The sequence below is a fragment of the Exophiala bonariae genome, assembly GCF_035927105.1.
Source record: "Exophiala bonariae strain CCFEE 5792 chromosome Unknown scaffold_9, whole genome shotgun sequence".
Taxonomy (NCBI): Eukaryota; Fungi; Ascomycota; class Eurotiomycetes; order Chaetothyriales; family Herpotrichiellaceae; genus Exophiala; species Exophiala bonariae.
In genome coordinates this window covers 385,857-401,782 of record NW_027042484.1, presented here as the reverse complement: position 1 = coordinate 401,782, position 15,926 = coordinate 385,857, and the positions used below count along the sequence as shown (strand labels likewise).

Here is a 15,926-nt window from a genome sequence, read left to right as displayed (position 1 = left end):
AACAAACATCTCTCCTCGAGCGCATAATTCAAGAACGCGCCCAGTAGGACAGATATGACTTACTTAAAGGTTTTAGTATGGTATTGATCGTGTTTGCCATTCTAGATTTCTGCGCAAAATGGCATTGCTTTAACCGCTTTGATCCTAAGCCGTGGCTGTGGCTGCCACACTTCATCCGATGCCGCCAGAGGGCGGAGTAGCTGTCCCTCTGACTGACCCAATTGGAGACGAATTATGTATGAACGAGGCCTACCTCCTCTGGGATAAGGCAGAAATAGTTCTGAAGGCAGTTGTATGGTGTTTGCCTTGGGTCAGCCTGATACCAGCACAAGAACACCACGCCAGCTGCTCCGGCCATCCCGAGAAGATTCTGTCTTGTGTCCACAGAGGTCCTGCTGGTCATTGCTCTTCGCAGGCCGGATGGCGGTATATAGCTCACAATGCTGGGTACTCCATTCTTATCTGTCTCGTGACTTCCTTCTAAGAGGATGGGAACTGATCTGTGCACAAATTGTTTCAATCGACGCGAGTGATTTGAGACGCGATGGAGTTCGCACAATGACTTGAGGCGTCGATCCAAGGAGAAGCATCTAGAGGAGAATGGCCACTCTGGCGGTGATCACCATATATTCAAGTCGTGCATGTAATTGGCTACATAGCCGCTCAATAACGATGATGGAGGGCTTGGGACCATCATCTCTGCCAACTGTCGTCTTGGCTGAATTCAAGGCGTCGATGCTTGGTCCCCTAAAGCACGTTGAGTGCGAATTTCTCTTAGATCACGCATAGCTTCGCTCAGGTAAACACCAAAGTTCTGATGACAAAAATGTAGTTGTTTCGCGCACTTTATAAAAGCTCAGTGATGAATTTAACCTTTTGGAACAATGCTCGGTACTCGTAACTAGTCGTAACTCGCGACTCCACAACAGCGAGATTGCTAGCCAGGTAGGGAGTACCTAACTCGTAAAGATACCTACAAAATACCTCGGGTATCAAGTTAGTGAATAGTTAATTGCTTGACAAATGGGGTACCTGACATAACGCTCGGTCGAAGCTACGACGAAGTAGTTAAGTGATTGATCAAATATACTCGGTAGATTCATCGATTACTTGTGAAGAAATTACTTGACGATGTAAGCAATTCTTCCAATGCTCCCATGTGAAATCCGCAACATTGAATAGAAAACCCTGGTGCACCTGGTTTCTCTACCAGGCCAAGAACTCTGGATGACGGGTGGCTCTCCAGGCAGCAGTTTCCACGCAGAGCAGCCTTGAGTCCAATAATCGTGTAAGCGGCGTGCATGGTGCACGCAGTATGCCGGACAACACATGACCTAATCAGAGATTCAATGCCCAGCTCCTAATGCCCGCTCGTTGGAATGTTCACGAGCATCTCGTAGGGCAAGGAAGCTTTTCACGACTCGTCTGGAGATCAAGACTCAACAAAGCCTGCTAAGCCTGACATACCTTTCGACACAAGCGTAACGTGGCTCTACGAAGTTAGGCTGTTCCGTACGGACCGATCACGATGTAATAATTAACTAAGTGCCCCACAGCTGCTGACTTACCAGCCGAGTGATAGCCCGAGGGCTGGAGCGATGTACCTAGGAGTTTATTTAACTACCTAGCTATGGCTCGAATGCCAACAGTAAAATGAAATACGAGGCACTTGGAGTAGAAAGAAATCGATATTAGTGAGCAGCGAATTTTGATGCTTCTACGAAGTAATTTGATATACTGTCTGCTCTGCACCCACATGGCCTGCGACGTCCCTGTCCTCGGGTCACATCGAAATGGTTTGCTTATCAAGACATGATCTTATACGCGGTACCACACCACGGAATATGGCGCCATTTAGACAGTCTAGCTACTTAGTTAGGACTTAGGGCCGAGGGATGCTTCGTCTACTGCTGTACGCCTGTAAAGTCGACTAACTAACTGCTTGATAAGTACTCTTGATTCGACGACTGCTCAACTATTATAGGGATTGAGACCAAGTACGTTCCAATAATGGGGTAAGGCGTTCTGCTTCCCTTATTATGAGGATGCATAAGCGTAACATCAACGTGGAATGATGTGCTGGGTGAAAGAGGAATTTGCGCTTTCTCACAATCCCCTTCTTTGCCCGCTCCCGTCTTCTGAGCGCCAAGTCATATTGTAAACACACCATCACATCTACAAACAACAATATCAACGAACCACAGTGTAGATAGCCCGAACATCAAAACGGAGGATCCAATCAGGCAGGAAACAGAGCGATGGCTTCAACATCATCAGTACCACTGCTGTCCTCACTTGAATTTGGCCCTGACAGTGTTGCGTCCATTCTATTCATCCCAGGATGGGAAATGTCGGCGAAGGCTGAAGCCTATGATTTCGAACCGATCTTCACTGCCACTCTTACGGAGACCACCATATCTGACGAGATTTACAAGCGTTACAAGCGCATCTATGTTGATCTCCCAGGCATGGGCGAAACACCAGCAGATGGAGTCAAGGACCTCGACGGAATATTCTACCGCCTCGTCTCGTTCATCAATTTTCGACTTGGTTCCACACGCCCCTTCCTCTTAGCAGGCACATCCTGTGGCGGCTACCTCGCCCGCGCAGTAGCCCGCCATTACCAAAGTCGCGTACTTGGCCTCTTACTGCGTGTTCCAGTCATCGTGCCAAACAGCGAGGCACGAGATGTCGACCCATTCGTCCCAATCGTACGCAACGACAAGTTCATGGCGGACGTCATTTCGGAACTTCCGATTGAGACCGGCTTTGGCCATGATTTGACACTCCGTGCGATCCTCAAGGGAGACATCCTCGTCCAAACACCAGAGTACGTCCTAGAACTGAAGAAGAAGTACCAGGAGGTATTCCTTCCAGCGATGCGAGCTGCGGACGCTAGTGTACTTGGCCCCATTCGGAATGACCCGGCACGTTATCGACTGACAGTGCCCTTGGAAACGCCCCTGATTCAATCTCATCCTGAACGATCAGGAGTTACAGACACCGACGATTTTAGTGGAGGTTTGGACTCAACTGCTAGGAATCACGAGTCACCGCCCACATCGAGCTCCTCATTTCCCGTCCCAACACTGATAGTAACAGGGCGGCAGGACACTGATGTCGGATATAGGGATGCATGTAGAATCTTATCCTTCTATGAACGTGCGACGTTTGTCACATTGGATCATGCGGGTCATGACTTGCCGGTTGGTGAGGGTCAAACTAGGGTGTTTCGGGCGTTGGTCGTTGAGTGGTTACGCAGAGTGCAAGACTATGTGGCCGTCGTGGGTCATGGCATAGAGTCAAAGAGTGAGTAGATGAAGTGATGCTTAGCTTCCTGAACGTTTTAGATGGCAGGCATTGCATTGAGACTACTGGTAGCCCTTCAAAGAGCCGGAGATTTCAGATGCGAGAAAACGTATCTGACGACCCATAGACATGTCTACGAATGCACAACAACTATTCTTCCCCAGGTGTATCTGCTCCATCAAGCAACAAACTCCTTAAAACAACTTTCCTCAAGAAGCCAGGCGCACCATGCTTTCCCTCATCGAACTCCAGCGTCCTCCAAGCGACAATACCATCAGGTCGAACTAGCACGGCTCCAGAAGGCTGTAAACCACTGAGGGAAGGCCATTTCCCATCCAAGTCATTCCAGACATCAGTGGAATGAGCATCAGACATGATCTTATCCTGTGAGGATTTTTTGATCTCCTCGTGGCTGGGACCAGATGAAATACCCACAACGTGAACTAAGCCGCCTATATCAAGGCCACCTTCGGTCGCCAACGCCGCCTGCCAGAGCTCAGGCTGGGATGTGAGAAGCACGAAGCCATCGTAACGTACAAGATCTCGCGTGGAAATGCGGGTTGTTTTACACCCGTTATTCGTCTCTGGGCCCTCCGTCTGCTCTCTTTCAAGCCACAGATGAGGTAAATGATAGCCAGGGATCGTTGAAGGATGGTAGTTAATCGTCTCGAGCACTCCATCCTCATTGAGCTGTCCACCGTGCCTCGTGGCTTCTCCGGAATCGTCTCCATTGATGTTGATATCGGGATAGAACCAACCAATCTCGGCGCCCAGGGCATGAAACTCCCCATCAAGAATTTTCTGCGCCTTGTCCACAGCCTTGCGGCGCGCTTCACCCTCCCCAGTATCGGTTTTGTCGAAGAACGAATCCATGGCTTTGACGTTCTCCTCTGTGGTATTGGTCGGTGATAGTCCCAATGCTGTGTCCATGACAAGTGCATGCGACCGGAGGTTGTGCAACGAAGTGTCACGGACGCGCTGGCCGATCGGGCGACGTTCCGTGTCATATGTGTCCAGCAGATGATTGAAGCCCTGACTGTCATAAACCTTCCCCTTGATGGCTAAATTCAACTTCCAGACAAGATTGTGTACATCTTGAATACCAGTGTTGAGCCCCAGGGCTCCCCAGGGTGGGATACGGTGCGCTGCGTCGCCAGCGAGGAAGACTCGTCCCGTGCCGAACTTGCTTCGATACCGCTTTGCGCAAAGAGCGTTCACGTACCAGTGGCTCGTGGAGATTAGTTCGACGTTCAGATTTGGAATCTGCAGTGTATCAAGTAAGCGCATCTGCATTGCGGACTCATCGAATCTCTTGGGATCGCTCGGGTTGAGCGCACATGCGAAGAGCCATTCCTCCGTCTCAGGCTTCATAGGATAAGGCCCGAGATGGTACAGATAGCCTGTGCCGATGCTTCCACCCAACCGCGGATTCACGAACCAGGTGATGAAATTCCGAGTGTCGGGGTGGTGGGATGAAAGCGGTGCGCGAACGTGTGCCGAGACCATGTCAATGATATCTCGTTCGCCTTCCCAGCCGATTCCAAGACTGTCGGTGAGGCCTCGTCCTCCATCGGCTGCGATGCAGTAGCCAGCTCGGTAGACCGTTTCACCGCCATCACTACTTCTCACTGTAATGGAGACAAACTTCTCGGCCTCTTCAACTTCAACCACTTCGGCATTGTAGAAAATCCCCTCCGGATTAAGCTCCAGTGCCCTCTTCTTCAAAATCGGCTCGAGTCTAATCTGCGGTAAGATCGAGTAGGCACAAGGCGACACGGTAGCATATTCATCTGCATACTCGCCGCCACCCCAAGCGTCTCTCTGCACAATTTGCCGCCCATTTGGCCCAAAGCTGGTATACCACGCGGTATGCCCGTCCAGCGCTTTTGGGGCTCGCTGTTCAATGACATCCTTCTCGATACCCAGCAAGCGAAAGATCTCAACTGTTCGATGATTGTACCCACATGCTTTGGGGTGTATCGATGTCGACGGATACCTTTCAAAGAGTTTGTGGGGGATCTTGCAAAGGGAGAGCAGGATTGATGATGCTAGACCCACTGGACCGCCGCCAACGATGGCGACAGGATAGGTACGTGGAGTTGAGTCGGTCATTAGCAAGATGACTGGTCACATATGCAACGTACTTCTTACGCATCACGTGCGAAATGCTGGCACTCGCCCTGGGAAGAAACAAATAATTTTCCGGGGTGATGGCTAAATTTAAGTCACAAAATATCAACGTGGATATGGCGCCCCTCAATAGGAAGTGGGGCAACTAGGTCGCAAGCCAGCCTGATTGACCTTGACTTCGTTATTGCGTTGACCAAGCACCTTTTCGCTACCAGAGTATTACTCAAGTATTTAGATAGCTCCTCACTGGCATGTGCAAGATGGGATTCCGCGATAAGCTCGCTAGAGTCAAAGGTCGCTTGGATGGGCGAGATACGCCAAGACCACCACAGCCCGAGGCTGGAGACTCGTCTTCAGCCCCACTCATTGACCCAGGTACGGCTCCTAACTCTGAGGTTTCTAAAGGCACTTTTTTATTCTCGGCATGGAATTGATGTGGCATAGTGGCTGGAAGTATCGTGACGCCTGAGCAAAACATCTGTCAAGATAATCTCTCGCCTCCCGCTACTCCACAGAATGTAGGAACGAAGAACGTGGATCGTGGACGAACCGAGAACACACCACCAAACGCAGCACCGGAGGCATCATCAGTCAAGGCTGGAACTTTAGAGAGCCAGATAGTACCTGCAAATGCAGCGTCAAATGTCAATGTTGCCCTTGCGCCTGCCTCTGTGGGTGACAGAAGTGCATCAGCACCTGCCGAACCGGCCACGCAGATCGCGATTGAGCCTATCGAAGAGCCAGCGAATCTATCTCAAACCCTGTGGGATGCAGCATACGAAATCATCGAAAGCGAGCACGCAGATTTGATGAAGAACTATCTATCGGTGTTACGAAAGTTCCTCGAAACCGGCAAGACAGTTGAGCAGATAACTTTGCCCGATGCCTTGGAGCTCTCTGCCAAGCTCAACAAGAAAGTCGATCGACAAGCATACATGGCGCAACTGGTGAAGACGGGAAAATCGAAGATCGAGAGGTCGTCCAAAGTTTCTTTGGTTGTGGGAACTCTGGCTGGTGGTATCTTGAAGCTTCAGCCTTTGATTGATGTTGTGATGGCAGTGCCTCAAGCTGCGCCAGCTGCGATTCCTTGGGCCGGTGTTTGTGTGGGGCTTCAGGTAATTTGATAACAACCTGATTTTCCTACAGTTTCTACATCCAGATGTATAGGTGGCTGACATTCAATCCTTAGATGCTATCGAATCCAAGTAAAGCGACACAGGCAAATCTTGATGGCATGTCTCACGTTGTCAGCCGCATGGAGTGGTATTCGGCGGTCATCCAACATCTTCTCGAACCGTGCAGCGTTGACTCGGTCGCCACGTCGACTGAGCAACCGCTCACAGAATTGAAGCCAAAAGTCGTCAACCTATACACCACGATCTTGCTCTATCAGATGAGAAGTATATGCTCCTACTACCGGAACCAGGGTTTCAATTTCCTCCTCCAGCTCATAGAATATGACGATTGGGAGGGCGCACTGAAGAGTGTCGTCGAAGCAGAGGACGAATTAATCAAGGATTGGAAGATTTATGACCATGTCAAAGGCAGGAAAGTCGACGAAGAACTTGTCAAACTCAGTCTCAAATCGAAAGAATTGCTTGGAGACATCAACAAGACACTCACAGACATTCTGTCCGCCCGCCGGGACCAAGGAACAAGCGATATACTCTCGAAACTCCGAGTGGTGAATCCTCTAGATGACATGGCACGGATTGAAGACGACAAGGAACACTTGATTGACGAAACTTTCCGGTGGATCCTTGGAGCGGAAGAATTCGTACAATTCACGAACTGGACGGATCCTTCGCTCCCACAGCGACGACTTCTGTGGGTAAAAGGCGACGCGGGGTCTGGCAAAACAATGCTTCTCATCGGCATCATCCGAGAACTCTCGAATCAAAGCGCGGTGCTATCACCTGGTCTGTCGTATTTCTTCTGCCAAAGTAGAGGCAAAACTCGAACGCCGTTGTACAGCCTAACATCGGCACTGAGGTGTCTAATGTGGATCCTAGTGATACAACAGCCCAAGCTCATGTCACACCTAGAGATAGAGTTCCACGAAAGCCAAGAGGGCTTGTTCACAGGCGATGACGCACAACAAGCCATTCTGCGAATACTAATGGGCATGCTGAAGGACGCGGAACCTACTTACTTCATTGTTGACGCCCTTGATGAGTGCGAGGAGGGCCTCAGCATGTTTATTGATCTCATTTCGAAATCTTTCTCTATCTCTGATAAGGTCCGGTGGCTGATCTCAAGTCGTCGCGAAGTGAAGCTGGTGGATGCCCTGAAGCGGCTGACAAGAAAGGATCCAGCTATCTCCAGGGTATTTACAGAGCTGGATATCCAGACCCACAAGGGGAGGATTCAGAAATATATCCGACAGAAGCTGGTCGACCTGGAGATCGATTCCGACCATCCAGACACGTATGATGTACAAATCCTGAAGGATATTGAGCTCCAAATTACCAAGCGAGCTGATGACAACTTGTTATGGGTCAATTTGATATTCCAGGATCTTGAGAAAATGACCGGCGCTTATGCGCTGAAGAGCATTCAAGACTTCCCCTATGGATTGAGCAAGCTTTACGAGTACAAAATGAAACGGCTCCAAAACGGAGGCACCAAACACTTGGAATGCTGCAAGGACGTGTTGTCGATAGTGTCCCATGCGTACCGGTCACTATCCGTTTCCGAGCTCGCCGGATTTGTTTCGTGGTCGGAAAGACTGGACCCGCGTTCCATTTTGGCCGATTGCAAGGCATTCCTGGTCGTGAATGGAGAGATCGTGACAGTGGTACATAAAGCAGCAAAAGACTATCTAACATACCAGCCTGAAGAGCTCCAGGGTGGGACGGTGGTCGGTCACGCGGGCATCGCCGAAGTTTCGATCCGTGTGATGCAGTCAGGCTTGAAAGCGAACATCTGCAAATTCAAACAATACGATTCTCGGCCAGAGGACATCCAACCTTCAGTCTGGGCTCCATTGCAAGCCATGGAGTACCATTGCACTTACTGGGCAGAGCATCTCAGTTCCATAGCTTACAAAGACAGCCAACACCTAGAACGAGTAATTGCTCGCGTCGGACTGTTGCAATTCATGGAGGAGCATATTCTCCACTGGTTCGAAAGTGTGTCGCTGTTGGACAAACTTGGCGACGGAGTTCAGAAGATGAAACGCCTTCAAAGAGTCATCCAAGTACGTACTTTGCTGAGGTGCCACTTGCTGATTGAGCGCTGACCCTATCCAGACATACTTGGACAGCAGTTCTGCACTTGTAGAGTGGTTCATGGACGCTGAGAAATTTGCCCTCAGTTTTGGATCAATCATCGAGAAAGCTCCTTTGCAAACGTATGGCGCTCCGCTTGTCTTCAGTCCTCAACTCAGCAAGATCAGACGCTCTTTCTGGAAAGATCGATTACCGTTCATTAAGGACGTCAGTGGAGGCAAGAACCACTGGTCCGGTTTCCAGCAGACCATTGACACCGGTTCACCGCTTGTATCGTTAGCATATTCTCCGGATGATCTGACACTAGCATCTCTCACCTCTGACGGCGATCTGCAGCTTTGGGACACGTTGACCTGTGCGCACAAGCGCGATATTTATTGCCTTTCTTATGATAGGCTTCCACAACTCCCACAACTTCCAAAATCGACTTCGCAAGCCATGATGGCATTTTCTCCAACGAGTGCCACAATTGCTTCGGTAAGCGGTTTGATGGAAGGAAAGGCACAACTCTGGAATACTGAGACCGGACTCTTGGACCATAGCTTGGACCATGGGAGCGGCCTTAGCGTTTTGAGCGTCGCATTCTCGCACAACGGCAAGATGTTGGCAACGACCGCGTCGGACAAGAAAATACGACTGTGGAATGTTGAGACCAGTGACTGTGAAGAAAACTTTGATTTCGAGGGCGAGTCACAGATTATCGCCTTTTCAGGTGATGGGGAAACTCTCGCGGCAGCACCGACCCATTGCACTCTTGAAGGCAGGTGGCGACATATCGATGGCAGCATAAGGTTATGGGCACTTGATGGCGAGCGTTCCCCCGGAAGTACCAAGCAATCCATTGGTATTCTCGAAGGCCACAAACGATCGGTTGATTCCATAACTTTCTCCCCCGATAGACGTGGTCGGATGCTTGCCTCGGGTTCTTCAGACTTAACGGTGCAAATATGGGATACAGCCGAGAGAAGTTCCAAGTACGTTCTTCAGCATCCGAAACCATTAGCTTCCAATAGGCTTGGGAGTTTCGCAGCCTTATCGATTGCTTTTGCTCGAGATAATCACAGCCTAGTTACCGCGGGACATCACGGGGTGTGGAGTTGGGATCTAGACACGGGTTTGCTTACGAAAGTCATTCTAAATGATTTCTTACGGCTTGCTGTGGTCACTTTCCCTTTTGATGCTACAGCAGTAGCCATAGCAGAGGACAACGGTCAAATCGAAGTCTGGAGCACTGCCTTGCCGAAAGAAGGGCTTTCTGAGGAGATCTTGGAGCCTCTATCATCCTCTATCGGAGTAATAGAGATCGTCCCTAGCCCGAACACCGGCTTGCTAGCTCTTATGGACGTCGATCGTACCTACATCTGGGACACATCCGAGAACGTTTGCGTACGTTCGTTCGATGGGGCCTTTGATAAAGCATCCTTCTCTCCGGGAGGTGATATCGTCGCTTTAACGGGCTTCCAAGATGAGGTACGAATCTTTAGTACTACTAAGGGGTTAGACGATTCCGAAAAAGCAGTGATAAAGGGTCGTTTGAGGTCATCTGCGCCGGATCAGAGTGCCTTCGTGACTATCCTTGATGACAGCGCCATCCAACTTCATGCCTTGACTACGTCCTATAGCACTGATCTAGAGCCTATACAGGACAAAGCTCCGGCCTTAGCGCTTGCCTTTTCGCCCGATTGCAGAAAACTCGGGGTTCTATTTGGGGACGAGATCCGAATTTGGGATACCGTATCAGGGGAGCACGTGGAAAGCATACCACATACAGGTGAAGAGTACGGCGTTTTGATCCTTGCGTTTACTTCAGATCTGAACAAATTCTTGACAAACCCGAGGAGCCGACATCGTCAATTGCAACTCTGGCACCGGAATCCACAAAATCAGTGGAACTTGGACAAACATGAGAAATCAATCGACTCGGCTATCTTTTCCGCTGACGGGACCATCTTTGCTACATCAGCTGGTGCGGAAGTTCTCATCTGGGACGCTGCACACGGGACTGTGCAGCAAAGAATCACGCCTATCTCTGGCCCTGAAAGGCTCATCTCATTTTCAGAAGACGGTAGCCTGCTGCGCAGTGACTCCGGGGTTCTGGAGATCATAGAGCGCCCCAGCGGCCAGCCAAACACACCTCTGATTTTCATTCGAGACGACTGGATATATAACGGGCCGAAGCCCCTACTCTGGATTCCGGATCAGTACCGAGGCCGACCTAGATTAGCCCGCGATCAGATTGCTGTGCTGAGACACCTGTATGGTGGCTTTGTTGTGATCAAGTTCACCGATGATATTGCTAAATATAGATAAGATATGACGACTTGAAGCAGACATTGGGCGATCATTCGAGGAGTGTTGCCGAAGGGGAAGAGAGGCTGAACTAAGTCAGGTCGTCTAAAGGCGATTACAGCGCGTTCCACAGTCACAATCCAACCGTGGTCAATCAGGGAAGCACCATACCAGCACGAAACAGTACTCCTTGCCAACAAGAACGGCAGCAAAAGGCATTTTGGAAGCCCGGCTCTGAGCATCCAGCAGGTTCTGCCTCTTCGTCCTTTCCCTCAAGAGCGCCACGGTCCACGACAAAGATGGAGCTGTCTGGCTTTTCAGGCGAAAGATATATGTGAGGCAAGTTGAAATTGAGTTTGAGCAGATGAGGGATTCTCGAAAGTCACTAGCTCTAATCTCTCGAGCTCCTCACAGGGTCTCCCGGAGAGGAGTTAGTCATCATTGGTCGGGAGTTAACAGGCATCACTAACGCTGGCAGAAGAAGAAGAGAAGAAGAAGAAGACGATGAGACACACGATGAGACACGGATATAGGCAGACTTATTACTAATTAGCTACCTGCAATACCCAACTAACTAGCCAGGGAATCAGCCGACATAGTCAAGACTGAGAGAATGAAGTACTAGTAGCGATAGAGACACTCTCTCCAATCTAGCTAGCTCCGATGCTACGACGTGTCTCTCTTTGCGTTCTATGTTCGCTCATTCAATGCATCGACGGAATCCATCAATCACCACCAATATGGTCAAAAACACTTCAACAATCGATAACCACTCTCATCTGATCAATCAAGCACCATTCAAGCACGGCCAATTCGCGCGCAACAAGATGAAAATAGCCACTGTGGCTGACTTGCTTAGGCCACCCAATACCATCTTCAAGCAGTTGGAGCGTAAGCATCGGCAGCGGCGGTAGGATCAGCACTGGCGGATGTGTCTTCGTCACCGGCGTTTCCAGTCGTTGGGTCTTGCAGCGGCGTGTCCTTGTCAATGGTGCCACTGAAGCGGCCGGTTCCGCCTTCGAAAAATCCATCTTCCACCGCAGCCCAGCGCTCCAAATTGCCCGGCCAGCCGAATTCCAATTTCCACGCCATTTCCAAAACGCGCTTCTCGATGGGATGGACGCATTGCGTCAGGGTGCCGAGCCAGGGGTAGGTTTCTCCTTCGGGGGAGGCAGTGTTCATGACGGTTCTGTTAAGACCGATGTCGGGTTGATCCTGTCTGCGGCCCAAGTTTGGAGGCGCAAAAGCCCCAAGGGCAGCCAGCTCGTGGATTTCTGACGATTGATTGCCTCCCTTGTTGAATCGGTCCCGACGAGTGCGGATGCCAAGGTCCATGGGTGAGAGTAAATGAATCACAGCCGAGTATTGATTGAAGACAGTGGGGGTAATATTTTTGGGTAGTGTGATCTTGACATAGCCACAGCTGCTGAGAATAATCTTCTGAATGTTGCCGCGGAAAGGCTTGGGTGGTTTGGGATGCATTGTTTCGTCAATGAGTCCAACAGCATACTTACGGTCCAATAATGTCACGCCTGGAGTGATCTTATCCAGAACTCGCGTCCATGTCGCACCATGAGGAATTTGTTCTTGAAGCCAATCCTCCTTTTCGTGGTTGCATTGGAGATTGCTTGCACTTGTAGTCAAAGATGCATCGAGAGATGAGTCATGTTTCGTAAGCAGGCTCACAGAGTCCAGTGTCAAGGAATGTAAGCTCGTGTCGCGGCTCTGGACCATGAATTCCTCAAGCATTTTAGGACTGAACCAGCAGTTTTCGAATTTGAGATCTCTAATGTGTTCAAATTTGGTAAGGGCGGCACGCTTTTTGGGTTTCTCGTTTCCAAGTAGCCACCCAGCGGGAGAGGAAACAATAGGCGCAGGTAGAACGTGTTGATTGCGTGCGAACATACCAACAGCATGCTCACCACCTCCAACATAGCCAACGGTAAGGCTGTGGAGACTCTCAACTCGTACTACATACATTCTCAGGAACTCGGTGAATCTCTGCGCAGCTTTGTGAGGCGGAATAGGCATATTTGTTTGGTGGAATCGATCCCCTGTCAGATGCTCTTGTCTCCAATCAGGGCTGATCAACATCTGCAGCTTCTGCAAGCTTGGAAGTGAAGTCCAAAATTCTTTCTGTTCCAAAGATGGCAGAAGACCAGATGACAACTTGGTAATGCGTAGGGTATGAATATGCTTGAAGTTGGTTTTGTTGGTAATAATGGCTGTTGTGTACGAAGACAAGAAAGCACGCTGCGCCCAGACGGTCTCCATTAACCATTGTGCCTGGGCTTCTGTGAGAGCACATGGACGAAGAGAGGCGGCTGCAGGAAGGAAAGTTCTGTTCTGGATAAAGGCACACTGGCCTCCCATCTCGGCTGCAATGTTATGACCATTGAAGATCAACGGCCACTGTGGTTTCGTTGGTGGAGGTGCCCGACGATTTGCAACGTTGCCTAGCATACGTGGGTGATGTGGAGCGGGATTCTGGGCAGCCGGATTGAAGTGAGCAGCCCAGTTCAATACATTTGGGTTGCCCATACCGTGCGCAGCGGTAGTAGGGGTGCCTCCCACATGTGACTTTTCATCAAAGTCATGCTGCTCGTGTTGGAACCGAAAACTCTCCAATTCCCGGATTGGAATACTTTGAAGTGACTGGAGTTCTGTCAAGGTTGCAGTTTTGGAAGGCGAACGAGTCTGCATCACATACTTGATTGCTTCGTTGATGGTGTTCTTCTGCGCCCATTTGAAGTATTCATTGCGACAAAGCTTGTCCAAGATATCCTCACCTCGGAAAGTCTTACCAAAGATCTTGCCACCTCTGGTCGCACGTCGAGACATAAGGGCCATGTCCGAGATATCTGGACCTTCAAGCCAGCCATGACCACTGTCGATACAGAGACCTAACTCGGAGGCCTTGGTGATGAACTTGAAGGCTTCCTTAAGTAAAGGGCGGTTGTGATCCACCAGATCTTCAATTTGCTGCAGTTCTGGAAATCGAGGATACTGCTCAGTAGGCCAGGTGAATTTACCAAACCATGCATCTTCCTCTTTTTCAATGACCTTGGCTTTCGCGTTTGAAAGGCCGACCAGATCATACTCGAACGCAATGCCAAATTGATTCAGATTGTCACCATGCTTCTCGAACATAGAATTAGGAGGAAGGTCGCCGGATCTACCGTTCCAATTACCGCCATTGTTATCGAAGAATTGTTTGTCAAAGTTAATGACAACATTTCGAAACTGTATAGACGATAGGGATTGACAGACTCGAGTATTGACCAGACGAAGATTGCCAACATCGCGAGTTGAGAGATATTTGGTGACATTCAACCAAAGGTCGGCGTTGAAGCGCTCGAGACTATCGCTAGGAGTCGTCTGTGAAAGTGCACTGGCAGATGATTTCCCCTTTCCAGCACTTTGAAGTTGCGGAGGTCTGGTCTGTGGACCCATGATGGATAACAGAGAAGTCTGTGGGAGAACGCGAGGATATATTTCCATGGTAGGTCGGACTATCTTCTCTTTGCCATCCCCCTCATTCGTTCCGGTGTCAGCCGATGAAGTGGTTCCTGTAGTGGAGGTAGTGTGTGCATCCAAACCTCCCCGGAGTTCGGCTGCTGCTCCTGTCTGGCGCGGCTTTTGCTTGCGACCCGAGTCGGAGAAGGTCTTGATGACAGACTTGGGAATGGACTCCGGTACAATTTGACTGTAGTCGAAAGCAGGAGGAGCCCACTTAGCGGCACTGGTAGTCGACCGTGGCGTCACGGTACTGCTCAAGTACGGTGGGAGGGTCTCCGGAATGCAATCACGAACACCGGATATCTGAGCATCATCTGACAAGGCAAGGCCGGGCTGAGAACTGCCGGACTGGGACTGTGTAGAGTCCTCCTCCAAAGAAATGGGAAAGAAAACGTCATTGGAACGACTTGCTGACTTTCTGAGGCGTGCTTGATTAGTGCGGTCATCAAATCGGTCGTCCGTCTCTTCGAATATGCTCGCACTATCAACATTCGCAGCTCTGACAGCCTCCCTCTTGCTCTTGGTATGGGCTTCGAAGCCTGATGTTCTCGAATCATTGGTCAGCAGTAGGGATGATCGAGGCCCATCAGAACCAGTGGGATTCTCCGTGATGCGCGAGGAAAGGGTAGGATCACCTCCAAGAGATGTGCCCTTCACTGCCAATCGACTAGAACGACGTGGGCTTGATACCGAAATAGTGTTCACTTCTGGGAAGGAATTAGTTGAGTCCTGCAAACGCTTCTGGACGCCAGCGTCACTGGAAGTTGCAGTCTCTCCGCTCTCATCTTGCTGGATCGGTCCGGCTTCGTCCGAGGATGTTGCAAGTTGGGGTGGCTCGGTCTGCGACTTTCCGAAAGAGGGGAATGCCAGGCTGGCAGAAAGAAGTTTTGAACGCAGGCCACCACTGACAGTGCTGGGAGCCTTTGCAAGTTTCGAGACTCGAGGTTGTTTGGAAGGGGAGGTTTGAGGCTGCGCTCGTCCTTTGCCTTTGGCTTTGGAGGATGCCGAATTGGTTTGGGACCGCAAGTTCTTGATTTCACGACGGACATATTGACCAAGAGTTTCGGGTCCGAAGTCTGTGAAGACGGGGTGGACTACATCTGGGTAATCGGGAATTTGAATGGCGGTTTTGTTCGGTGTCTGAGGGGTGCGGGTGGGAGGTTGAGACGCGGATCGAGGAGGATGGTTGCCTGTAACGAACGCCATTTGGTTGAAGGCGATTTGTGCTATGTGTTGTAATGGGCTGTTCTCAGTGTCATCGTCATCAAAGTCGTCGACATCCTGAATGAACAGGCGCTCGGGATTGCGCAAGGTCATGACTGCTCGCCTCTTCGCGTAGTGAGTGCGGGGGAATCGGTGTTCATGTAGAGAGAAGAACGGGTGAACTGGTTTGAGGGTGGTAGAGAGAAGGACAGGAAGCGAGTGAGGGCATGAGGACAATTAGATCCA

The 15,926-nt window shown here is 50.2% G+C and overlaps 4 protein-coding genes across 4 annotated transcripts; 2 read left to right on the top strand and 2 right to left on the bottom strand.

Moving 5' to 3' along the window:
• Positions 1-2,258: 2,258 nt before the first annotated feature.
• LTR84_012976 (uncharacterized protein) lies at positions 2,259-3,317 on the top strand (the record flags this gene model as incomplete). Its single annotated transcript, XM_064856481.1, has 1 exon — positions 2,259-3,317. One exon carries the CDS (start codon positions 2,259-2,261, stop codon positions 3,315-3,317), a length of 1,059 nt encoding a protein of 352 aa, XP_064707657.1.
• A 142-nt stretch (positions 3,318-3,459) lies between these two features.
• On the bottom strand, positions 3,460-5,421 carry LTR84_012975 (uncharacterized protein; the record flags this gene model as incomplete). The annotated part of the gene is made up of 1 exon (XM_064856480.1): positions 3,460-5,421. One exon carries the CDS (start codon positions 5,419-5,421, stop codon positions 3,460-3,462), a length of 1,962 nt encoding a protein of 653 aa, XP_064707656.1.
• A 278-nt stretch (positions 5,422-5,699) lies between these two features.
• Positions 5,700-10,979, top strand: LTR84_012974 (uncharacterized protein; the record flags this gene model as incomplete). Its single annotated transcript, XM_064856479.1, has 4 exons — positions 5,700-5,814; positions 5,884-6,554; positions 6,629-8,638; positions 8,691-10,979. The coding sequence occupies 4 exons, from the start codon at positions 5,700-5,702 to the stop codon at positions 10,977-10,979; spliced, it is 5,085 nt and encodes a 1,694-aa protein (XP_064707655.1).
• Positions 10,980-11,834: 855 nt separating this feature from the next.
• Positions 11,835-15,794, bottom strand: LTR84_012973 (uncharacterized protein; the record flags this gene model as incomplete). The annotated part of the gene is made up of 1 exon (XM_064856478.1): positions 11,835-15,794. One exon carries the CDS (start codon positions 15,792-15,794, stop codon positions 11,835-11,837), a length of 3,960 nt encoding a protein of 1,319 aa, XP_064707654.1.
• Positions 15,795-15,926: the final 132 nt, after the last annotated feature.